Below are 25,682 nucleotides of genomic sequence, written 5' to 3'. Positions count from 1 at the left end.
AACAGTATACACAGGGACAGAAGAAACAGAAAGGAAGACAAGAGAAAGAAAGGAAGAGTTGCCCTTCACAAAACTCTATTTACTAGGATTTCCCTCTTATCCCGTAGTTAAATGAAATTTATGAATCAAAGAAAACCTTGCAGTACTTAGTAATTTGTTTCTCCAGGGAATGGGAGCTCAGGCAGCTTTTAGGAATATCATGGGGCCCAATTAATGTCCTGAAGCAATTATTAGAGAGCTTGAGTGAAGTAAGAGGGAAGATGAAGTTTCGCTTCTCAGCGCCTGCCTGGACCACTGTAAGAGCCAGCAGCGGATTCCGCCTAGAAGGACCGAGCCTCATTGTGGGGAAAGGCGCCGACTTAGAAGGCTGGCAATTGTCTGGTGGGTTTTCTTATTAGATTGCAGGTTCCACACAATGTAATTAAAGCTGATGGCCACAGTCGTGCCCACGTCACACACTTGGCTCTCTTATCGAGGGCTGATAAAACCTTCAGGTGGGTGGGGTGTGTTCCTCTGGCCTGCCTCTGTGTGTGTGCAGGAAGAGACATGGGTGGACAAATCCCCATGGTCCCCCGGCAAGCACTAATTCGGTGGTGACGGTGCCCAGCAGGCTCCAGTCAAAACAGAGCAGCCTCAGAAAGGCTTGCTGACCTCTTGTACCTGTTTGGTGACTGGCCAGGAGGGGTGGGGGAGCAGGGGGACAAGCGCCCAGCCTGGAAGTTCTCTCGAGGGCTTTTCCTGCAACATGGGAAAGAGCCAAACATTATAAGTAAACAGAAGCCCAGTCCCACGAGAAAAGACATTTTAGAAGGAGGAAAAAAAAAAAAAAAAGCCCTCTTCCTTGACAACCAAATAAAAGACCATAGCACATCCTGCTGCTGCTGCTGCTAAGTCACTTCAGTCGTGTCCCACTCTGTGTGACCCCATAGATGGCAGCTCACCAGGCTCCCCCGTCCCTGGGATTCTCCAGGCAAGAACACTGGAGTGGGTTGCCATTTCCTCCTCCAATGCATGAAAGTGAAAAGTCAAAGTGAAGTCGCTCAGTTGTGTCCGACTCCTAGCGACCCCATGGACTGCAGCCCACCAGGCTCCTCCGTCCATGGGATTTTCCAGCCAAGAGTACTGGAGTGGGGTGCCATTGCCTTCTCCAATAGCACATCCTAGCGGTAATTTTTTAATAAAGAGCAAAAAAAAAATTCCATCTAGCAGGTTTGTTCAGACACTGGCTGTATCATATCAAAACCAGGCTGGCACTGTTGAACGGAAAAGACAAAACAGTTTTCTACTCTTTATTTTTGCCAGGTTCTTTGCTAGTTAAAGTTGCACGCTGAGTTAGATATAAAAACTATGAATGGGATGGAAGGGAGAGATAAGTGGGGCTATAGGGAAAAGCTCTTCAAGAGAGCCCAGAAATAAAGAGCAGTGCTTAAAGGAAATATTTTTCAGTGAGGCGGCTTCCACCAGTATTCAGAAATTCATTACAGGTCCACGTGATTAGGGGTGATGTTCAAAACAACCAATAACCACTATGTCACGGGCATCTCCAAGGCAGAATGGTTCCCAGCCAGAAGCTCCCTCAAAGGTTTCACAGGTGCGGCTGGTTACACGTGAGCCCTGCCTGTGATCAAGCCGTTCGTTCTGGGCTTTCGCTTTCAAAAGTTAATTTCACTTGTAAAGAAAGGAATAGGACACAGAAAAGAACAAGGAAAAGAGAAATGCCAGCAAAGACGTCAATAGGCCGTGAGGCCATCTGTTTTGTAACTACTCTCAGAATAACTTCTTGAGCCCCTGACCTCCCCCCTCTCTGACTCCCTCCCTAGACAGAGCTTGTCTTCTTCAAAATATCAGTTTTTCATGGAATATCCTAAAGTATAAGAACCATTGCCTTGAAAAAAGGTTGAAAATCACCACAATAATCAATAACAATAATGACTCCTTCTACGTGATTTTACCTTCTATTATTGCTGCATATGTCATCTAGACACAGAGAAATGAAATTAGATAGACAGAAAAGGGGGAAATGGTTTAAACCTGTGTTGAGAAAAAAGTGTTAACAAGAAAAATCAGATAAAAAGATGAACTTATAAGACAAGTTATCATCATCATTATCACCGACACGACCGTTATCAACATCACTGCCGACAATGTGCAGTACTTACCATCTTCTGGGCACAGGGCCCTGTGAGGCAGGCGCTTCTATTATTCCCATTTTATACATGAGCAAACTAGGGCAGAGAAAGATTAGGTATCTTGCCCAAAGTTTTATGCAGGCAAAGTGACAGAGTCAAAAGTTTGAATCCAGGTGGTCTGGCTCCTGGTAGAATGATTAGTTAAAGCATAATGTATATTATCTTTTTAAAACTGATTACAAGGAAACCGTAGGTCAAATATGACATAGTGAAATTGTGGGTTCACTTTGAATCCCTTTACCTCTACTCATTCAGACAAGTACTTTGGGTAAGTTATTTAATTTCCCTGAGCCCCAGTTTCCTTATCTGTAAAATGGGAACAATAACTCAATCATGTAATTGGGTGAGTTCAGTGAGTTAATATATGAAAAGAAGAGGAGAGAGATATATGCAAACCCTTCAACACAGTGCCTGTTTCATTGACATGCTTCAAAAATGATCAGAACTATTTTTAGTGTAAAAAATATAATTGTTACAAAATTAGACTAAAGCCTGGGGTAGATATTTAAGGAAAGAGAATGGTAAGAAGAGGAAAAGATTTTTTTCCTTGAAAGAACATTTCTCCATAGGCTCTGAGACAATTAAACTTGCTTAAATAAATTGGTAATACAACATGCCAGAAAATTCTTTTCAATGTTTGGATTTGTCAGTGAAAAACATTACTTTGTCTCTTTTAAGTTGCTAAATTCAGAGTAAATATTTACTTGCCAGGAAGATCATCCCAAACTTCATAAGTATTTGTTACCTCGACAATAGCAGTGAATGGAGAGAAAGCACAAAAATGCTGCAAACCACCTGCCATCTCACACTTTTTCATTTTTTCCCCCTTCTTAATCAGTTTAAAAAACAAGAAATTCCATATAATTAAATCCCTTTGCTGTACACTTGAAACTAACATGACACTGTAATTTAAACTTCAATAAAAAAAATAAAATTAAAAAAAAGAAAAGAAATTCCACAATAATCTTATTTGGTTACTCACTTCCGCCTTTCACTCGGAGACTCAATCTGATGGTTAATGCTTTTGTCCAATGGAAGGGTTTTTGGCTTCACATCTTCTAAAATGTGCATTGGTGGGTTTGATACCTGCTGATTCTGGGATGGATCTGAGGCCAAAGAAAGAACATAACAGTTAGTGCTTAGTAATCACCTTTCTTTAAAGTACTAACGCCTGCAAAAGTCTCACAGTGATCTCATGGAACTTCCTGGTACACAGTGGTGGGAGTTTATTCACTGTGCTGTTTAGCATAGCAGCCAGCAGAGGCCATATCTGTCTGGACGATGGGGTGGGGAAGGGGTCTTACGATAACTGAAACATGCATGTGTGCTTGCTAAGTCGCTTCAGTTGTTTGACTCTTTGCAACCCCATGGATTCTAGCCTGCCAGTCTCCTCTGTCCATGGGATTCTCCAGGCAAGAATACTGGAGTGGGTTGCCATGCCCTTCTCTAGGGGTTATTTCCCACCCAGGGATCAAACACGCATTTCTTAAGTCTCCTGCATTGGTAGGCAAGATCTTTATCACTAGTGCCACCTGGGACGCCCAGTGAAACATGGGAGCTGGCCTTCTCCATTCTTACCCTGAGCTAGCTGTGGGTTTACCCCACACTGTGGGGCCCCAGCTTCTGTATCCAGCTGGTGGTAGATTCCTTCTGATGCCGGGTTCTCAGAATGAGTCAAGACCTCTTGAGTTAGGCTGCTAAAATAAACAAATATATTTCACAACAGGGATAAAAGCAACTGAAATGACTGATCTTATCCCTCAGGACAAGGAAGTACCAATTACAAAATGAAAAGAATGGGGATAACTAAATATTCTTTTTATTTTAAACTAGATTTAAAATGGATTTAGAATACTGTAAAATGCTTTGCATTTTCATTATCCACCAATTTAACAAATCATCATTTCTGACATTCTCTCTACCTCCTTGTCCACAAAACTCTTCATTCTAATAACTTTGAGGAATGAAAGAGCTAAGTATACTCTCCCAGATTTCCACAAGAGAGGCCTTACTGTAGAAAGCATTGAGGCCATATGGGGCTTTGGCAGCCTATGGTAATTCACTGGTCTTTTAGGAGCAAGTTGGACATGACTTAGTGACTAAAAAAAATAACAACAATGGCAAAGAAAGGAGAGATGGAGGAGACCTTTTTAAAGTTTCTGGTGACAACAGGGACTGTCTGGAGAAATAGCAATAATTCACATAAAATGTTTACCAGCATCCCTCAAATATTCTTGACTTGTGGATTTCAAAACTGGAAACTCTCTGTAAATAATTTTAACTGGAAACAGCTATGCTGTTTCAAGGGCTCTGCAGGCTCTAGACATGAGCCCCAAACTCCAATATCCTACAATTCAGGGAGTCTTCTAGCTGATAAACCCAGAAGAATTCTCAGAGCAAGTCCCACCAGAAGAGTTCAGCTCCCAAACAACCTTTCAAATTGGTCAGTATTTGAAAATAATACTTAGATAACCTGTTGTTTCTTTAGGTCCCTCTAGGGATGCTATGAGCGTGTACCCAAGTGTGTATGCACACACACGCATGCACACTTGTCAATATCTATCTGATATGTTGGAGCCCCAGGAGCAAACATTTGTATCATAAAGAACTTGCTGGTAGCAGAGCCAGCCTCCTGGGTGATCTACACAGTCTCTTCCTTGTTTAAAGAAGGTTTTACCTATTTAAAAACTAGACTATTTTTAATCAGTAGCATAAGGACACTGACTTCAGAGCTATTAGAATGTGTTCAAGCAATAATATATGGGTAATGTATTATTGGAAGATAATTTCAAAGCTGAATATGGTTTGCATTAGTGATGGAGTGAAGGGGCACAGCCCCGCTGCACACACATGGATGAACACCCTGGACCGGCTCATACCTGCCCTTCTCCTCCAGTGGATCACCTTCCCTAGTCTTCAGCAGTGAGTCACTGTTATCCTCCTGGAGTGGTCTCTTCTGTCTTGCCTCTTGTTCTTCTTCACAACAGTTTTCCAAGTCCATCTTATTCTAATGGGGAAATCAAGGATAATCTTGAATGTAATTTTTAAACATACTGGACAACACTCATGTCTGGCCATGGAATAGTTGAAACTTTTTTCAATCACTTTGTCTATAATTTAAAGAGTAGTTCCAATAATTTGAAATGAACATGTAATCTGGATCTCTCTTAAAAGTTATCACAAAAGGGATTTGGTTAGAAAATCTATCTTCCAAAATAAAACAAGATCATAGGACTGCTCATTTAGGGACAAGTGGCTTCAAGTGCCCATGGATTATTTTAAAATGTAGATTATGGAGTATAACCTTAAAAACTATACAAAAATTTTTAATTTTAAATTTTAAAAGTGTTTAAATTTCAAAAGTTTAAATAAAAAATTCAAAGTTCGGTATGTGTAAATGGCTGGCGCATATTGAAACGTTAGTTGTTGGACAGTGTAGAATTCCTTTGATTACGATTATAAACAACTTATTTTAAAGACTATACAGTGTTTCATAATTATTGCAATATATGAAAGCCTGGAGAATCCCAGGGACCGGGGAGCCTGGTGGGCTGCCATCTATGGGGTCGCACAGAGTCGGACATGACTGAAGCGACTAAGCAGCAGCATGAAAGAGATATGAAAGATTTGGCTTTTGTGATGATCTTTGTATACAACAGCAAAGATAAGCAATATTCTGAGCTTGGTGAGTAACTAGGCAATATCAAATGTAGTGACTTTCTTTTGTATAATCTGTATTAAGTTAAAATTGGACAATTAAAAAAAATAGTGTGTTGCAGCATACCTTAATTGACTACAGAAACAACAAATATGACATATACCCAACTGGTATTATGTTCATTGCAAAATGAGTGTATTCTGTTATTTATGTCACCAAAAACATCAAGTGCAGATTATGGACAAGCCAGGTCTTGCTATGACATTTGCCCACTACCTCCATGACCTTATTTAGGGGATATAGAGGTAGACTAGCCTTTCTGGACTCTCTCCAGCCCTTGAAGACACATATATATCTCATGTGGAATTTCAAGAGCTATTTAGAAGCAACTTTTGTGGAGCCTGGTGTGAGCATATTGTTGGCTTTGTTGGCATCATCCAGGGCAAAGAGATGAATGGTCTGGCAGAAACATGTCTGCTGAGTGAATGAATGATGGGCAGTGAGAAAGACATTCCAGCACATGGCATCGCTAACCAGGGTCGTGCCAACCAGTGCAGGGGCTTTGGTTGCCAGCCTGTGTGGGCAGAGCTGGCCTCAGTAATGTGTTTGCTGCTTCTTAGGGATCGACTCTAGGGTTTAGCCATGGCGGTGATGGTACCATGGGGTACAATGGCCATGTGGTAGCTGACATGATTCTATAGCAGTCCTGTATATAAACTGGTGGGAAACTTGGCCTTGTGGTCTTATATTTTTATTTTGGTTTACTTATTTCATGAATTGCTTTTAATCTATGGTCTTACCACCGTCCCACTGCCTTCTGTCACAGAGGAAGATGTAGAGAGCTGGTCTGCAGAGCTTGAAGAAACAGTAAATGGAACCACAGTGTCCTCAATTATTTTCCGCTCCTAGGGGAAGGACAGGAATTAATGAAAGGGAGAAAAAGGAAAAACAGTATTTGTCAAGAGAAAAGTGTCATTAAAGGATCTTGGGGAACACATCAGAATTACGTGCAAACAAGCAGTGCATAAAAAAAGGTATTTTAAAATCAGATAGCATTCTCTATGGGGAACGATTAAGAAATTAGCATTTAATTTAGAAAAACAGTCTTTGCAAGATAATGAGTTCATATGATTCAAGAAGCCTAATTAGAAATGCTATGGGGGAGGATTATGCATAAAAATTATTGTTGAAGATAAAATTCACAAGAATATTAATCATAAATTTTGGATAATATACATAAAGCATAGCTTCAAATTCTTGAATATGGTCTGGCTTGTTCATCAACAAAAATGAAACAAACAAAACCAAATTCTCCTCCCTTCCAAATCTCTTTAGTATTATGGTGAATGCAGTAGTAAGGATTCACTTAGCTTTGATATCAAAATTATCCTTGCAAAATTAGTATTAATTCTCTACTACCAAACACACAAATAATTCCCTAACAAACACACAAATAAACAAATTGATACTTTCATGCCTTGTAAGACAAATAAAAAATCTGACCTCTATGACTAAACAAGAGATATACTTCTATTCCTTCCCTTGACCATGACTCAACATACCCTCACCACAAACTAAATCTGGGAGAGCAGTGGTCTTTCACAGTCTACAGGACTCTTTTAAAAGGTTGATGGGGCTCCACTGTGAGTAAAGAGAATCAAAGATAGCCCCACACCCCAGGCAGAATGGACACACAAAGTTCTGAGAGATTTTGAGGAATTAAGGCTTCAGGGTTAAATTCCTACCAGGGAATTTCCTACCTCCTCATAGTATCTGCGTTCTTCTTCTTCCACCTCCTTTTGGGCCTTTTCCCACTCTTCTTTCAGCTTGTCCTGCTCCTTCTGGTATCTCTCCTGTTACGGAATTTCCATAGATTGTTCTGAATTGACCAGTGCACACAGCACTGGGACCTTCCCCCAATAAACCATCATGTACAATGTGTTGCAAAACTCCCTTCTTGTTGTAATGTTCTGAATCTAACCCATTCATGCACCCAAAGAGGAATACTATTTTGTGGTACTTCACCATGTTAAGGACATAAAAATCCAAAGGAGAACAATCTTTACTGCTGTGGGTATTTCATAGAATTGTTCCTCGGATATATGAGTAGACATTTGCTTATAAAAAGACTAAAATCTTCTTAACTTGCGTTTTAAGGGTTAGGCTAAACCAATAGTTTGCTGTTACTGGGCCCTTCAGAGATAAGTTTTGCCATTCCGCTAATAGAAATATGTTGCTGCTGGGAGAGTTTAAGAAAAGATTTTTTAAAAATCTCACAGGTTTACAATACAGAGAAAGGTCCAAAGTGGATGAGATGATAATTAGTTGAGTGGCCATTCTACCAAAATGGAGTCTTCCTGGCTTTAAGTCCTCCTGAATTAAGAGTAGCTTTTAAACAGCCCATTAGAAGGTGTCCATATCAGAACTGCTATTATTGTTTTGAAAAATATGAAACAATGTGACACTAGTCACCTCTCCTGGAGAACAAAGCAAAATACTCTGAATTTTGGAGAGCTTTAAAAATGTGACCGGAGTCCCTGACGCTTGACTAGAAGAAATGAATACACGGAAATGAAGACGAACGCTCGAGATGAGAACTGACGCCCCGGATGCCTTGGGAAGGGCATCCCTGGCGTGACAGAGACAAAGGACTCCTGGAGCACATCGTCCCCCACACAGTCAAATACTGTAGGCTGATTACTGTCCGCACTCTCTTGGAGGCTGACAAAGTCCGTGCTTTTGTCTTCTGAGGGAAGGCCCCGAGAATTCCTCCAGGTATTACTTGTTCTGTCATTACCTTAGGAGCGAAAGAACTTAACGGAATTGCCTGGAAACTAACGTTTGTATTCATGCTCTGGCAAAAACCACTGCTGGTCAACCCACGGCAGGCTTTTAATTCAGGTCAAAATTTTATCAAAACCTAATATTGTAAAGTTCTAGAGAGAGACTCCAGGGAGCTTCAGAATAGAGGAAACAGACCTTCAAACTTTATAAAAGCTGAAAAACAAGCAAAGATTCTTAGGTTTATTGGTTCTAGGAGTTGATGTCATGTCTCCTTCACCAAGAGGATGAGTTGATGATGTCTCCCTCACTCAGCAGTGAATTTTTTCTAGAATTGAAAATTAGGAGCATTTGCTCAAAGATGGAGCAAGTACTTCTACTTAATATATAAGACCCAGGTCAAATTTTATTTCACATGTATGACATCAAATAGCTTTCTGATTTTTTCCCACCCTTAGCTGGACTGGAATTTGACTGGCAGCTAAGGAGATGATGAATGGGTCGGTGGGCCCTTAATCAATACCTGAATTTTTTTCTGAGTGAATCTTTTTTTCCCCTTATGTTCATCAGTGTAACCTTCGGTGGGAGGAATTAGACATCGGGCATTTTGTCTCATGGACACAAAACGGATGAACTTAGACTCAACGACTTCTGAGAAGAAGCTGAGTCCATGCATCTCCTGTGCTAAACAACTATTTAACACAACAGAAATTAAGAGAGCATCCCTAAAAGAAGGGAAAAAAGCAGCAAACCTACCTGGAGCAAACGCTCCTGCTCCTGTTGCCATTTTTCCTGTCGTCTGCGCTCCTCTTCTGGGTCCCACGCCCAGAACTTAAACTGCTTAGAAAATAAAACCATGATCAAAATTCAGCCACATCCTCAAGGCCAGGCTGGGACAAGGGACACAATTAGCTCCCAGTCTGATACTCAGATGGACATGCAGAAGCAGAAGTCTTCCCATTTCTAAAGGTACTCTTTGTTGGCAGAACCTACTTTTTTTTTTTGGCTTTGCCACTTGGCATGCAGGATCTTAGTTCCTTGACTAGGGATTGAACTCATACCCTCTGCACTGGGAGCATGCAGTCTTAACTACTGGACTGCCAGGGAAGTTCCCCAGAAACCACTTTTTAGCCTTAGCCCGTCTTTGGTTTACTTCCAGAATGCTGGTATGATTCTGTGAACCTTTTTGGAGCTAACGAAAACACAAAGTAATTAGCCACTGGCATGGGAAGGCTTTTGCTTCGTTTCTCTTATCAGTGATTTCTTAAATGTATTCACGCTCCTGAGCATAAGATACTCATTCTGTATATTGATCCTGGGTTCAAGCAAATAGGCGTGCTTATCTCAGCAGAACTGCCCGTTCAAACAAAAAGACTTTTTTTTTGGTGGTCTTTTTTTCCCCCTATGTTATTTTATTTTTTTAATGAAGGATAATTGCTTTACAGAATTTTGTTGTTTTCTGCAAACCTCAACATGAATCAGCCATAGGTATACATATATCCCCTCCCTTTTGAACCTCCCTCCCCATCTCCTGCCGCATCTCACCCCTCTAGATTGATACAGAGCCCCTGTTTGAGTTTGTTTTGGTCTTTTAAATAGGTTTTTTTTTTGGTGTGTGTGAGTGTGATTTGGGGAATCAAGTGAGTGAATGGAAATAATGGGAGCAGGATGCATAAACCAAGGCGGGCACTGGGCCATGGAAGATGAATGAGATCGAGAGTCCAAGGGGGAAGAAAAATCAGAACTGGTCCCTAAAGTCAGCCAAAGTGGATGACTGCTGTATTTAAGGTTGGCCTCCCTTGTCACCCAGAATAGGTGCTGAGGAAAAGAAGTCTCCCCAGTAACTGCTTCTTCACTCCCCTATGTTCTGATGGGGTGGTTTTGGGAGCCCCATAGCACTGTCTCAGAATCCTGAGAAGGAGCAGGGTGAGGGTGAGGGAGTAGGGAGGAGGGGAAAGAGTCTGGGCTGGTGGGTGGCAAGCAGACTCCACCTGCTGCGGCTGCCTGTGGAGCAGGACAGAATCAATCTCATCCAAGGTTTCAAGGGGCCTAATGACTGCCCAAGATACCTGGGTCAGCCCACCTGCCATCCTCTGCCCCCAGTCGATCAGGTTACCACCCAGGAGCACAGTGGCTGGTCTGGTCATGAAGCATCTTCAGGCTGAGAATGTGAGCCAGGCCATGAGGATGGCTTGGTTTTTAACATTATAAAAATTCATAGCTTTAATGTACTTAGACATGTGAAATGTGGGCCTCAACCGATACTCATGCTTGTGGATCCTGCAAATGGTAGGGATGGCCACAAAAAGTCAAAAGAACATCAAATTTAGGTCAGCATTTTCAGGGAATTCACTTATATAGATCAGTAACTTGTCTCGTTCTTATTCTATTTTCTATACCTTAGAAATAAGAGTGTGTCTCTTTAGGACACCCTTTCTTTCCACCCCTCCCCACGGGGGGACAAGAACAATTTGACAGTGTTGTTCCTGTGTCATGAAAATGGAAATCAGTGAATTATGTGATACTGGGTGAGGCGACCCTTCTCCATCCTGCACAGGCACTTAGGAATTCCTAAGGTGAGACAATTTACCCACAGAGAAGAATCAATTTTGGCCACGGTGGGCCTCTTGGATCAGCCATTGGGAAGGATTCGTTCATGTATCAGGCACTATGCTAGAGGTTTGTGTGTAATTTTTTCAAATGAAGCTCATAACACCCTGGAAGGAAAGTATTACTACCTCATTGTGTGACCCAGGAAGACAAGTTTCAGAAAAGATATACAGCACCTTCAGGGTCATAGGGTTAGCAAGTCTGTAATCAAAGGTACACCAATGACTGTGTGGTGACACCTGGGTAGCTCAAGAAATGCCACCGTTGACCCATGGAGGAAGGCTCCAGATCCGATGGGAATTTCAGAGAGTGAGTAAGGGCGACAGGCCCAGCACCAGAAGCACTCAGCTCAGAGAAGGGTCAGGTCTACAGAGAGTGTTCAGGCATAATTTGGGAGCAGGGAATTTTTACAATGTCATGTGTCTTGACATTTTAATTAGCAAATGCTTTTTTTTATTTCATCAACATAAAAAATTGAAAACTAAATGTACAGTTAATATTATTCAAGATACTGACTGTGAGGAGTATAACTCAGACAGCTTGGGTCACCCAGACATGGTCCAGGCTGGGCCCTATATGCCAGTAGCACACTGTGTTAATGTACCGTCCCACTGAGAAAAAAAATTTTGGAAAAATAATTTTTTTTAATTAAAAAATTTAAAAATGATTTTTGAATGCCTACAGAAGTTACATATTTTATTACTTTTTACAAATCCATGTCTTTCTTCATGAGTCAACTGACAGCATTATACACGACTTACATGTATTCTTCTCGAATCAAAAGTTTGGAGCCCATTTTGGGTTGAATCCTAAGTGAATTAAATACCTTATAAATTCAAATCCACTAAATGCATGATCTTATTTCTTAACAGGAGTTACTTACAGGTGTAGTTACAGGTGACTTCTCACTACTTGGAGAATCCACTGTACAGAAAGAAAGGGAAAAAGATCACAAGGTGAGTGGCTTCTAATTGTCTTTCTCCTTTGATCCTCTTCAGTCAAGTGTGGGTCCTATGTCAGCTTCAAGCCAACTTTTCTTTGGTAAGCCAAGAGCACTAGATAATCATAATAAAGCAGGCCTCTGAAGCAGCTTGTACCCATCACCAAGAGACGTCACGACCAGTATAAAAGATTGATCACATCAATGAGCACCAGGCACTAGACTACAGGAAGCAGAATCTGTTCCTTGGAGTGCTGCTTTTAATGCACCTCGCACTCTGGCTTGACTGACAACCCCCCCATCTGACGTGGAGAAGGAGCGCGCAGAGGGGCCAGATGTCATCAGGAGGTAGAGAGGGTGACACAGTTAATAAGAGAACCATGACCAGTTCCTGCTAAGTGCTTCTAATTTTTATTAAAAAAAAAAGAGGACCATAAAGAAAGAGGTAAATATCATTTCTTTGGATTTTCAAAATCAAAATTCCATGAATTTTCCTCCTAATGTTAGTATTAACTGGTGCTGATACCAAAGAATTAACTCCGCTTAACTGTGTGCCCGAAACAAGATTCCCACGCCCCCTCTGGAGTCAGAAGTGAAGAAAAGTACCCGATAGCACTGGTTGCCCACAACACGGATTTTTGCACAGAAGAAACAGAGCTCCCCAGTACGCCTTTTACCTGACTGGGAGAAAAACTGGGAACGTCGCCAAGAGTTCTGAACTCTCAGCGGAATGCTGGCAGTGCCAGGCGACTCTAGATGAGATGGCAGAACAGAACAAACAGAAAACCGTGAAAACAGGGGTGAGACTTGCATAGAACCGCGCTCCCAAGTACTAACACAGGTCTGGCTGTTGTCAACACAAGGACTGAGGGTGAAAGAATCTAACACATCTTTATGTATCTGCAGACCCCAACCTTTTGGGCATCAAGGACGGATGCTATGGGAGACAATTCCTCCACAGACTGGGCGGGGTGGGGGTGGGTTCAGGATGATTCTCATAAGGAGTGCACAACCTAGGTCCCCCGCATGGGCAGTTCACAGTAGGGTTTGTGCTTCTATGAGAATCTAATACTGCTGCTGATCTGACAGGAGGCAGAGCTCAGGCAGTAACGCGGGCGGTGGGGAGCAGCTGGAAACACGTGAAGCTTCACCTGTTCGCCCGCTGTTCACTTCCTGCTGTGCAGCCCAGTCCCAGTTGGGGACCCCTGTTATAGATGTACTTTGTAAGTACCTGTATTTAAGAATCTATGTATCACAATAAAACAGACACAAAACCCAAAGATGTGGACAAAAGTCCATAGATGGGCAAGTTTATGCTATTGTCTTTGGTTCTGGTTTGGATTTTAGGGGCTCATACTTAAAGGTGACATTTAAGGTGCTGAATCTCAATATGGAGGGAGAATGTGCTATGCAAGGGCAAAATGCAGAGCTGACATTGCTTTTGGAGAGCACTAGAAAAAAGTATAAAAGACAGGAGAGATGAGTTCAATTATTTTTACACACTTTATAAAGGTTACTGTGGAAGTCTGTGGTGGCAGTCACATATGCGTGCAGCAAAACGATGTATATGTGTGTATCTCTAATGGGGTAGCAGCAAACAGACAGAAGCTCAAGGCAAGCATTTGCATCCTGAACGTTTGTGCTGGGCTCATCTGTCATCATTCTCGATGCAAATAAAGACATCAGTTTTTAAAATGTGCACATATTTCCCTGAAACATCCATTTGAGCTATTTTTCTACTGTTGGGAGACAGTTGAGAAAAGGAAATTGTCATCTTTAAATGCATTTTATGAATGTTTTTGGAGTATTTAAAGACTATTTATGCACTGTGTATGTTGGAGGGAAATCTGTGGAGCGCCACTAGGGCCTCCAGTAGATCTGTGGTAGCCCATCTGATCAGCCCAGAGACAGAGGACTGAGTGGTGATGGTGGTGACATCATCGTCCTGGGGACAGAATATCAGGTGTGGCTCCCAGATTCCTGATCCCAACCCGACAGGCTCCTCTGGACTTGATGTGCAGCCTCTGACTAGTCACTTAAATGTGCACTGACTTTTTATATCTGGGCAGAGCCCTATACTTGCCCCCAAATTAAAGACAAATCATGTCTTTTAAGAATACATTGATTAGAGGCCTTTTGCTTCTTGAAAGATACGAAGAAAGAACTTACCAAACAAGTATCACGTTACTTGTACATCTACCAGTGATGTCCTTGGTGCGCAACTGAAACACATACTTCAAGCCTGAGGTTTCCAGAGTATGTCTGTGGCATCAGCCTCAGCTTGGGGAACTTGTTAGAAATGCAAATAATGTGGCCCCAGGCCTGACCCGCTGCATCAGACATGGCAGGGGTGCAGCCCAGAGGTCTGTGTTTTAACCAGTCCTAGAGAGGACCCTGTCACACACTCGTGCTTGAAAATCACTGCTTAAGCTATATCTCTATAATACAAACACTGCTCTTTGAAGGAGAGCATTTGAGAAAGGTTTATTCCTGCCTGGCACCTTGCTTTACACTTCCACTCCTATTCAACTGTTCTGCAGCTCCTAGATTATATTATAGCGCTTATTCTGGGCCAGCTATTAAGCTAAATGCTTTTTATCTCTCTCTTTTTTTGTTTATCCTATCTAATTCTTCCAATGGCCCTATGAAGTTTGAACTACTATTTCCAGTTTACAGACGACAGAGATTAGAAAGAACTTAGTGGGGAAGATCACACAGATAAGAACCAGAAGAGACAGGATCTGAATGTGGGCCTTCTGTCTCCAGAGCCTGCAGCTGTACTTACAGTTCCATGAGCCAGACAAGAACTTGGAACACGTGTATGACAAATATAATCTCATCTTGAAGAATGATTTTGGAAATGCTCCAGTGCTACTGAATGTTATTTTTTAATCATTCACCTTAGATAAAGCATGAAGTCAAGTCCCTTAATTCAACAGCACATTTTATAAAACTGAAATGCCTTTCAACAGATAATGAGATGGAAAAATACATAAGACAGAAAAATTAATTAATACGGCTTAAAATGTCTATTTCCTCTTTATATTACTTATGTACAAAAAAGTGCTAGAGATAGGGCAGAATTAAAATCTAAATGTGAACAATTCCTGGCCCGGTTGGGAGAATTTATTTTTGTCCATTCCCTTCAGGACAGGAGGGCTGACAAATTTAAATCAAATGCTTTGAAGATAGTATTAAACTTGTTTCTACATTTAGAAGAAGTTAGGGATCATCAGTACTTGTGCCAATTAATTCCCTCCTGAGTACTTCCTATTATGCAGTTAGAGCCTAACTTATTTCCCAGCCATCAACAAAGACGAATGGAAGCCAGCGCAGGTTCTGCCCAATAGCTGCCCAGCGTGGAAAAGAAAAGTAACAAATCCCCAGTCACCACGACCTGTACAATCTCTCTTTGCCTGGATCGAGAAATCTATAAAATGTACTAGGGAAAGTACATTAAAAAAAACAAAACAAAACAAGAAATCTTACGGTTTTGCCTCCTGAAGTCTAGCCACTTTCACATCACACCGGTAAAGAGAAAGAACTCACAGCAGTAAAGCCAGTGGTCTTTCTCTTGTGAAGCAGTCCCTACAAATCACGGATCCTCAGGACCCATCCCTCCACTGTTCACATCCTTAAGGCTCCTTTCTAGTGGTGTGGGAACGTGCAGTCCTTACCAAGGTAAAGGGATTCAAGCTGGGCTTCTAAAAAGCAAAGGGGGTGAATTCACAAGTAAATAGGGCCTGAAACCCTGGGGAGTTTGCAGTAGTCACTGTCATTCTAACACCTTCATAGGTCCTAAACACCCAATATTTTTTGAGGCTACCACTCTCCACATTATATAAAATCAAAAGTATTCAAATGTACCAAACAAATGATTTATATTAAGATATATCCTCAGTCTATATATATATGTACAATAGGTATATATGTGTGTGTGTATATATATTCTTGGCATAAAGATTTTTGAAAAGATTAAAGTTTTGGTTATGAGTAACACATTTAATCTACGATCATGAATGATTTCTCAGTAATCATCATGCATATCCAGAAACTATTACGGAGTAAGGAAATCTGACTTCCTTCCAAAACCAGGGTCAAATCATTGTCAATTGTTGTCAAATTAAATGAGTATTTTTAAGAAGACTAGAGATTAATAATTAACAAATATTGAAGCTGACATGATAAAACTATTAACGTTATTGATTTTTTATCCTGTAATTTAAAAAACATTTTAGAGGCAACACAAACTATTTTCAGGTATTAAACACTTGTGTAGGCCCTACTGCGTCCCAGCAGCTGGGGTTCCTGGTTAAGCCAAACAGAGAATGCAGCCCCAGCTCTCATTCTGATGTTATTGATTAGGCCATCATGGACTCTGGGAAAACCCAATAGCTAAAGGTACATCAACATAAAAAAAGGAATCTGTCTTTATAATAAAGAGTATTTCACTACAAATGGGCCCAGCAGAACATGTAGAACTAAAACAAAACATTTCCTTCTTTTTACCTTGAGAATTGAGATTTGGCAAAGGTGACTGGTTGGTTTCAGGCATTTTGTCTAGAAATGGAAATGTCAGGGTTGCCTCTGGCTCGGGAGATTTTGGCTTTACCACCTGGAACACAGGCAACAGACACAAACATCACAGGTGCTGGCCATTAACACACACACAGGCGGAATAAAACTTAAAAGCCCAAACATCAAAAGCATAAATAGAAAATGTTGTCCCTTCTCCAAACCCCCTTCATGCTTTCTACCTTAATACAGAGTTCAGTTTCTCATAGAAGTCAAACTACAGCATAAAAATTTGATGATCACTTTGTTTCAAATTTGATGACCACTTTTCTTCAGACTCAGAAGACAACATTCTGTCTTTGAGATTATGCATCACTCTGTCTCATTTTCTCACTGGAATTCACCACAGTTTCGTGGTACTACATAATACTGAATTTGTAATGTCAGGAAGTAAGACGTTCCACATAAGATTTAAAAAATTTTTAAACTATGTTAGTGTTAAATATTAAAGTAGTATTACCTTCTAGTGGGCATTATTCTTGAGATGCTACATAACTTCCCACAAAGTTGTGCAAAGCGCATTAAAGACAGCATACTGTGCGTGTTGACAAAGAAGCATTATTGTAAATAACTGTTATATCAAACAGTGCCACAGGGACATTGCCCTTAAGGCATTTTTGAAGCAGTTTAGCCCACATAACCTTATGGTAAATAGTTTCAAAATTACAGGCTTAAAAAACTTTTATGTTTGATTTGTAAAAATAGATGTTTCTGGTTATTGCTATTGAATGGCCTTTGGTAGAACACCTCCTTCCGATTTGTTGCTTCTAATCAACTGATTGCTGACTGAACAGATAACCAAACTGACAACTAATATTAAGAGTCAGAGATCGGCATGAGAAGCGTGGCTGTGTCAGTTCATGTCCTTCCAGCTCTTACAGGACCTTCTCTGATTCATTGGCTGGTGGCCTTGAAGAGATTAATTTGATGGCCAGTGGGTCAATGAGGTTTTAGAGCACTTGTTTCATCATAAGCTTATCTCTTGTTTGGTCCTCAGGATGATTCAATGTCTAGAATTTCTTCTCAGTAGGATTTTATTTTTCTTGATGACTCTAATATATTCAACCCTAGTGGAATCCTGAGGAAAATACAGTGAGTCATTCTGTATTATTGGAGGTCAAGCAGGTGTCCAAATGAACTTCAGCGTTAAACATGCAGCAAAACTCAAGACCGAGACTTACCAAAGTTGACAACCCTCAAATCTTAACCTCATACCATTTTCCCCATAGTGGAGTCTTGACAGAAACCTGTGTCAGATAATGCCTGACTGTAAGTGAAACAGTTAACCATCAGCAGAAATGCTCAAAATAACCACTATGTAAAAGCTCAGCCTGTGTGCACTGATACTTGGATTTATAAAAGCAACACTCTCAAAGGAAGTCAGAAAATAAAAGCTGCTGCAACCACTGTCATCCTCTTGCCTTCTTTCTCTAAAAGATAACCATGCAATAGGGAAAGAAGAAATTCACATGGTGTGAAAAGCATTGGGTCCAAAGACCATTATGCCATTTGCTAATCAACTAGCTGAAATTCTTAAGCTGGGGTCCACAGAGAAGAATTCATGTGATTATATGTACTTTGTACCACTTGATACCAAGGAAAACTCGGTAATCCTGTTCATTTTATGGTTTAAACAATATTATTCTGAGAACACTGTTTGCAGATAGACAAAGGGTCCATGGTGCGTGTATGTACACACACACAGAGTTAAGAACCCTTGAAAACAATTTTTTCATAGTCCTTATAGAAGGGACTCGAGCGCTCCTTTGCGCCTTCTGCCAAGTGAGGACACAGCAAAAGGATGGCCGCCTATGAACCGGGAAGTGGATTCTTACCAGACACCAAATCCACGGGTGCCTTGGTCTCGGATCTCCCAGCTCTAGAACTGAGAGAAAAATTTCTGTTGTTTATAAGCCACCCAGACTATGGGTTTCTGTTATAGCAGCCCAAATGTCTATACAGACATCTTTCTACATACACTTATTTTTTTCCCCAATGAACATGTATTATATTTGCTTTAGGAAAGTATACATTTTAAAGATAGGAAAAAAGATCAGGAGAGAAATTAAACCTTCATTGTGAAGTGGTGCCGCGGCAGCAGCCGGCAGCTGCGTGAAGCCGCGAGAACTGCGGGCGTAACGACTTCAGTCCACCTCACCTTTTGTGACAGCACCAGCTCCACCTTCCCACTCATTTCATTTTCTGGCTTCTTCTGCTCTTTCTCTTCTGGCACCTCATTCTTCAGCTGAGGGCTGGGTGAAAGCTCCACAAAGGCCACGGTTGGGCTGGATCTGGTCACAGTTGTTGTAAAAAGCTGTGGCTCTGAAATGGAGTTACGTTCAGAAATGTAAAGGAGATTAAAGCTGCATAAAGGCTCGGTTCTGCCATACCACAAAGCACACTGAATACATGTCTTGTCCTGGGCAACCTGGAGTTGGATCACGGTGCGGTAAGAGGCACAGAAGAGCCTCGGATGCTGGGATTCTCTAGGCTTTTTCATGGTATTGTTCAAAAAGTCAAGCAACATATATCAAAGAATACCACTATGAAAATCTAAGTTCTGAATAAGAGTCCCAGTTTACATATGAATAACAATACATGAAACAAAATGCTGACACAGAATATTAAGAGGTGGGTTGGATGGGAGAACATTTACAGATAATTTCTATCTAAATTTCTATCCAAATGAATGGCAACCTGACTCCTCCTTTTGTATTTCAATACTCCTTTTTAACACCAAGTTTTCGTAACTGGAATGTGTTAAAGATTGTGCAGTTTATATAATGCAATGAAAATTGCGTTCTTGAATATATAAAGTGGGTGAAAAACTCACCATCTGAAGGGGCATATTGAAGTGTGGAGGTACAGTATAGTTTGCAAAAGTATATGCTAAAATGTTTAGTAATGACATTTCATTTAAGATGCTGTTTAAAAATAATTTGGTATTAAAGGAGGGTGAGAAGTTTTCATATTTTATCAAAAGAAAAATGTGTTTAAAATATTGAGAAATACTGCTTTAGGAAGAGTGAGTCTCTATTTGAACTTACGATTCATATTTGCCACCTTACTTTATTCTTTCAAATTATTCACCAGTTTTGCTGTTTCAGGATCTATTTTTATGATATATTTTAAATCTGTCGTATCTATTGCTATTACTGTGTTAAATATAACATTCAGTTTTTAGCATTACTTATTTTGAGAAATATAATCTCTTTGTAATGATGGAGATAAACTTTCAAAAATAAAATAAGGAAGCAAAGACACTCAAAGCCTTGCTTTTTTACAAGATAAATCATATGATCAGAATTTCCCCCAGGACGCCACTAGGTGACAGCACAACCACACCAGTTAGAGACTCGCCTCATTCATTGCCTTTCTTATTTTCAATATAGTTTAAGAGTTACGATTGATCTTTAAAACTAGTCTGTTATAGAAACAAACCTGATGGGGCAACTTCTGTATTCCCTTTTTCTGCTTCTTCACCATCATTTTCATCTTCTCGACTGTTCGCTTCAGTTTCTTCAGTGGTGGCCTAAAAGAAAGATTTTCCCACCTTGAATATCCCTTTGAAGGTTCTAAAACGTGAAGGATTCCTTTCTGTTTTTTCAAGTAGTAATTTTCAGGCCAACAAGGCAGGCTGCCTGTATGAATCCAGTCTCTTCTATTCCCAAGGCAGCTTCAGGTGAAAGGCTGGTTTTGTCAGGAGACATTCCGCAAAGGAGAAGAGCAGTGCTGAAGCAGCAGCACCTCGTGCAGGCGCACCCCCCCACTACTCCAGCCTCCTCTGACTGCCTCCAATGCACATCCCCACTTCTTCCTTCCTTTCACCACCGAATTCTCAAAATCGTGGATTCCACCCACTCGCTCCCAAATGCCTTTAAAGTTGGCTTAGGGTCATATCACCAGTGAAAAAAACATATTTCAAGGTTGCAATTAACCTCTCAGTAGCTTGCCTTCAGCACAGACACCAGTGGCACTTAGCATTGTGCATTTTATTCCCAGAGTCCTCTCCCTTCCTGGGCTCTCAACGACTCTCTGTTACCTAAGTTCTGATCCCCATTCTCTCTCCCCTTCCTTCTCTTCCTCCCTTCCTCCTCCTCTTTTACTGGTTATTCCTTTTCTTCTCATTCAAATATGGGTCATTCCTAAAAACTTCAACTATTTTTCTCCATCAGGATCACCTTCAAATGCATCCAATTTTCCCATGAATTCATCATGGCATTCTCTACCCATTTATGACTTGTACTTTTATCTCCAGTCCCGAGCGTCCAATAGAGCTTCAGTTCAGATGAGCTGACCATCAGCATCATGGTAAATGATGCTCCTCCTCCAAATCTGATACTTTCTGTTTATGGCATTTGTTTTCCCCAACATACAAACTAAACTTTGAAGTGTTTCTTGACTCATACCTCAGGAGGGTCCACCTTCTGTCAAGTCTAACACAACAGCCTTCATGTGCATCTCTTTCTGTTTCTACAACCAGGGCCCAAGGTTAGCCTTTCCTTCCTTGTTCTTCCACTAAGGTGACTCTGATTTGTTGTCTAACCACCTGGCACATCACCGTGATGCTCCTCTCCCTCATTAGTCCCTCAATTGTATCAGTTTTATGCTTGATGGAATTAATAACATTAAAAGAATGGGAAACAACCTAAATGACCAACAGTTGGCAAATGGTTGAATGAGTTACTGTATATCCGTAAAAGGAAACACCGTGTAGTTGTAAAAGTGCTGAGCAATAGTTAATGGTATGTGAAAACACTATCTAACGTTAAGTTAAAAAAGTGTGACGTGTACATATAGTATGGTGCCTACATATATAAGATTTTATATATGCTATGTGTATGTGCAAACATACTTGCTAATAAGCACATGAAAATTATATAAAAAGACAGTAAGGAAATACACTAAAATGTTAATAGTTATTATTTTTAATGTTCTTAAATTTTGGATGACTTTTTCTTCTTTTAAAATGTATTGTCTGTATTCCAAAGTGTTCCATGATTACTGTTATATACTGCTTCTGTAATGAGAAAACAAAATCAGTGTAACTTTAAAGTACCTTCAGTTGGAAGCCAGTTGACTCTAGAGTGAATTCCAAAATTCCCCCAGTGATATTACAATAAATGAAAAATAAATAAAAGTCTGAATTAAATGTGGGCTAGAATATCCGTCAATAACCAAAGAGAATAAGTTAAAGACTACGGTGCTTTGTAGTAACAGTGTCTTATTGTAAAGGGCTAAAGTTCATTTTTACAAATTTCAAGAGGTTTTTAAGATAAAGAATAAAACTGGTTTCAGAAAAGGCATTATTAAATACTTTGTAAAATACTGCTGTGGGTTCTCAAAAACCTATGAATTTATTGGTCTCTCACAAGTATACATATTTTACTCATAAATCAAAGTTTTTCTTTCAAGATACAAAAATGAAAGCCCTTTAAAGTTAATGCTTTGGTGGAAAGTGTTACTTAATTCTTTAAAAATAAAGAAAATTTATGCAAAGATGTAAGAATGGTTCAACATATGCAAGTTGATAAACGTGTATACCATGTTAATACAATGAAGATAAAAATCATATGATCATCTCAACAGAAAAAGCACTTGATAAAATTCAACATCCTTTCATGATAAAAACTCTCAACAAATTAGATATAGAAGAATACTGTTTAGTTGCTCAGTTTATGTCTGACTTTTATGACCCCATGGACTGTAGCCTGCCAGACTCTTCTGTCCATAGGATATTTCAGGTAAGAATACTAGAGTGTGTTGCCATTTCCTTCTCCAGAGGATCTTACAGACCCAGGGTTCAAACCTGCCTCTCTTGCACTGTAGGCAGATTCTTTACCACTGAGCCACCAGGGAAGCCGATAGAAGGATGTACCTCAACACAATAAAGGCCACAACTCACAAGCTCATAACTTACATCATACTTAATGGAAAAAAGCTGAAAGCTATGATCAGAGCAAGCCAAGGCTGCCCACTCTCACCACTTCTATTCAACACAGTACTGGAAGATCTAGCCAGAACAACTAGGCAAGAAAAAGAAATAAAAGGCATGCAAATTGGAAATGAAGAAGTAAAATTGTTCCTGTTTGCAGATGAAATGATCCTGTATACCAAACACCCTAAAGACTTCCCCGCTCCCTCAGAATGTTAAAACTAAAAATGAAGTCAATAAAGCTGCAGGACACAAAATCAATACAGAACTATACAAAAATTAAATTTTAAAAAATCCTACTTACAATAGCATCAAAAAAATAAAATATTTAGGAATAAACTTAACCAAAAGGTAGAAGATATGAGTGCTGAAAATGATAAAACATTGATAAAAGCAATTGAAGACACAAATAAATGGAAAATTTTCTTGTATTCATCAATTGGAAGAATAATTGTTAAAATATCCACATTACCCAAAGCAATCTATAGATTTAATGCCATCTCTATCAAAATTCTAACAGAGTTTCGCATTTCTGTATTTTTCACAGAAATAGGAAAAAACAACTATAAAATTCATATGGAAATATGAAGGACCCAAAATAGCTAAAGCAATCTTGAATAAGAAGAAGAAAGCTGGAAGCATCACACATCTTGATTTCAAACTATATTACCAAGCTACATCAATCAAAACAGTTTGGTACTGGCCCAAAAGCAGACACATAGATCAATGGAATAGAACAGAGAGCCCAGAAATCAACCCACTCTTTTACAGTCAACTCTTTTTTGACAGAGACACCAAGAAAACAAAATGGGTAAAGAACAGTCTTTTCAATAAATGGCTTTGGAAACACTGGATATTGACATGCCAAAGAATGAAATTTTACACCATACGCCAAAATCAATGTCTAAATGGATTAAAGACTTAAAAGTAAGACCTGAAGCCACAAAACTCCTAGAAGAAAACAGGGGCAAACCTCCCTGGAACTGGTGTTGGCAATGATTTTTTAGATTTGACACCAAAAGCTCAGGCAATAAAAGCAAAAATAAAAAGTGGGACTACATCAAACTAAAACATTTCTGCACAGCAAAGGAAAGAATAAAATGAAAGGTCAATCTATAGAATGGAAGAAAATATTTACTAATCTTACATCCAATAGAGGATTGATATCCAAAATATATATGGAACTCTAACAACTCAACAGCAACCCCCCAATAACCCAATTTAAGAAATAGGAAAAGGACCTGAATGACAGTTTTCCAAAGATATACAAATGGCCAACTGAAGTCAGGTATATGAAAAGATGCTCAACTTCACTAATCATCAAGTCCAAACCACAGTAAGACATCACCTCACACCTATTAGGGATCATTACTATCAAAAAAGTCAAAAGATGAAAAGTGTTGTTGAGAATGTGCAGTAAAGGGAACCACTGTGCACTGATGGTGGGCATGGAAATTGGTACAGCCATTATGGAAAACATTGGGGGGGGTGGTTTCAAAAGTAAAAACAGAACGATCCTATGATTCAGCAATTTTACTTCTGGGTAAAGTAAGGGTACCCAAAGGAAATGAAATCAGTATCTCAAAGATATATCCTATTCCCATGTTCACTGCAGCATTATTGACAATAATCAAGATATGGAAACAATCAAGTGTAGATGGATAAATAGATAAAGAAAGCATGAGTGTCTATATATATTATTCATATATTCAGATATATAAATATGAAATTATACACACATACAGTTTGTATATGTACACAAATACTAATATTATACACACATATATAGTGGGACATTATTGAGCCTTAAAAAAGAAGAAAATCCTGCCATTTGTGACAATATGGATGAACCTGGAGAACATTATGCTGAATGAAATAAGCCAGGCACAGAAAGACAAATATTGCATGATGTCAGTTATATGAGGAATCTAAAAAATTAGATGTATCTTACATCAATAAGACACATCCTGACTTAGAGATGCTCCAATGTGGCAAATATGCCCCTTGGAATCAATGAAATAAGATAATCCATGAAGACCTTTAGATACAATTTGTGATGCTATGATGCAAAGGAGACAAAGTCCTCAAGCACTTCTTCACTAAGGGTTATTTTACTAGCACACCTTACCCCAGTAATATTTTACTTATGCATGACTAACGCAGAACTTCGACTTTCAAGAATGCTTACGTGGGAATTCCCTGGTGATCCAGTGGCTAAGACTCTGCACTCCCAATGCAGGGGGCCCAGGTTCAACCCCTGGTCAGGGAACTAGATTCCACCCACATGCTGCAAATAAGAGTTCGCATGCTGCAGTGAAGATCAAACATCCTGCATGCCACAACTAAGACCCCATGCAGCCCAATAAATAAATAAATGTATAAAAAAGGATGCTCACATTTCTGGATGCAATTCTACGTGGCTTAACACTCAAATACTGAACTCTCAGATGACCCGGTTTATCTTCCCTTAAAATGGTGCTTTAAAGATTCCACACTTGTCACTGTAGCCACAATCAATATTTACTGGATTTTCCAGGTGTCAGCACTTGACATGGATTATCTTCTTTGGTCCTCAGAGCAAGCTTATAGAGGATCTACAAGTATGATTCCCTTTATACAGGTGAGGAAGCTAAGGCCCAGGAGGCAAAGTGACTTCCCTGGAGTCACTCAGCTAGTAGGCAGGGGAGGTGGGAACCCTGCCCTGTGCTGGCCACCTCGATTCTCCGTCATCTGGGCTTGGAGTCACACCCACATCCAAGTTGTCCCCAGTATTTAGCGGATTCAATCCCTAGGTCAGGAAGATCCCCTGGAGGAGGGCATGGCAGCCTACTCCAGTATTCTTGCCTGGAGAATCCCACGGACAGAGGAGCCTGGCGGGCTACAATCCATAGGGTCGCACAGTGTCAGACATAACTGAAGTGACTTCGCGCGCTTGCACATTAAAAGGTTTTGAGCCATAAGAAGCAATCCAGAACCTGAGAGTCTCAAGTTTAT

General features: G+C 40.1%; 1 protein-coding gene and 1 non-coding gene across 12 annotated transcripts in view; one reads left to right on the top strand and one right to left on the bottom strand.

Annotated features, from left to right (window-relative positions):
• Window positions 1–25,682, bottom strand: part of LIMCH1 (LIM and calponin homology domains 1) — a 352,547-nt gene that overhangs the window by 11,615 nt on the left and 315,250 nt on the right. For 3 of the 11 annotated variants that reach the window (XM_070372327.1, XM_070372328.1, XM_070372329.1), the window contains 11 exons: window positions 20,195–20,285; window positions 18,912–19,075; window positions 16,688–16,793; window positions 12,856–12,930; window positions 12,122–12,162; window positions 9,385–9,468; window positions 7,608–7,700; window positions 6,648–6,752; window positions 5,069–5,196; window positions 3,768–3,886; window positions 3,172–3,295 (listed from right to left, as the gene is read on the bottom strand). In XM_070372327.1, coding sequence (XP_070228428.1) covers window positions 3,172–3,295; window positions 3,768–3,886; window positions 5,069–5,196; window positions 6,648–6,752; window positions 7,608–7,700; window positions 9,385–9,468; window positions 12,122–12,162; window positions 12,856–12,930; window positions 16,688–16,793; window positions 18,912–19,075; window positions 20,195–20,285 — 1,130 coding nt within the window. The remainder of the gene's footprint in view (window positions 1–3,171; window positions 3,296–3,767; window positions 3,887–5,068; window positions 5,197–6,647; window positions 6,753–7,607; window positions 7,701–9,384; window positions 9,469–12,121; window positions 12,163–12,855; window positions 12,931–16,687; window positions 16,794–18,911; window positions 19,076–20,194; window positions 20,286–25,682) is intronic. The other 8 variants (XM_070372326.1, XM_070372333.1, XM_070372334.1 and 5 more) reach the window with 5 other exon arrangements.
• Window positions 24,885–24,957, top strand: TRNAG-CCC (transfer RNA glycine (anticodon CCC)). Its single transcript has one exon. It is a non-coding gene; the product is annotated as a tRNA-Gly (tRNA).

This window comes from Bos mutus, chromosome 6 (genome assembly GCF_027580195.1).
Source record: "Bos mutus isolate GX-2022 chromosome 6, NWIPB_WYAK_1.1, whole genome shotgun sequence".
Taxonomy (NCBI): domain Eukaryota; kingdom Metazoa; phylum Chordata; class Mammalia; order Artiodactyla; family Bovidae; genus Bos; species Bos mutus.
The sequence above is the reverse complement of the archived record's forward strand: the minus strand, read 5'-3'. Positions and strand labels throughout refer to the sequence as shown.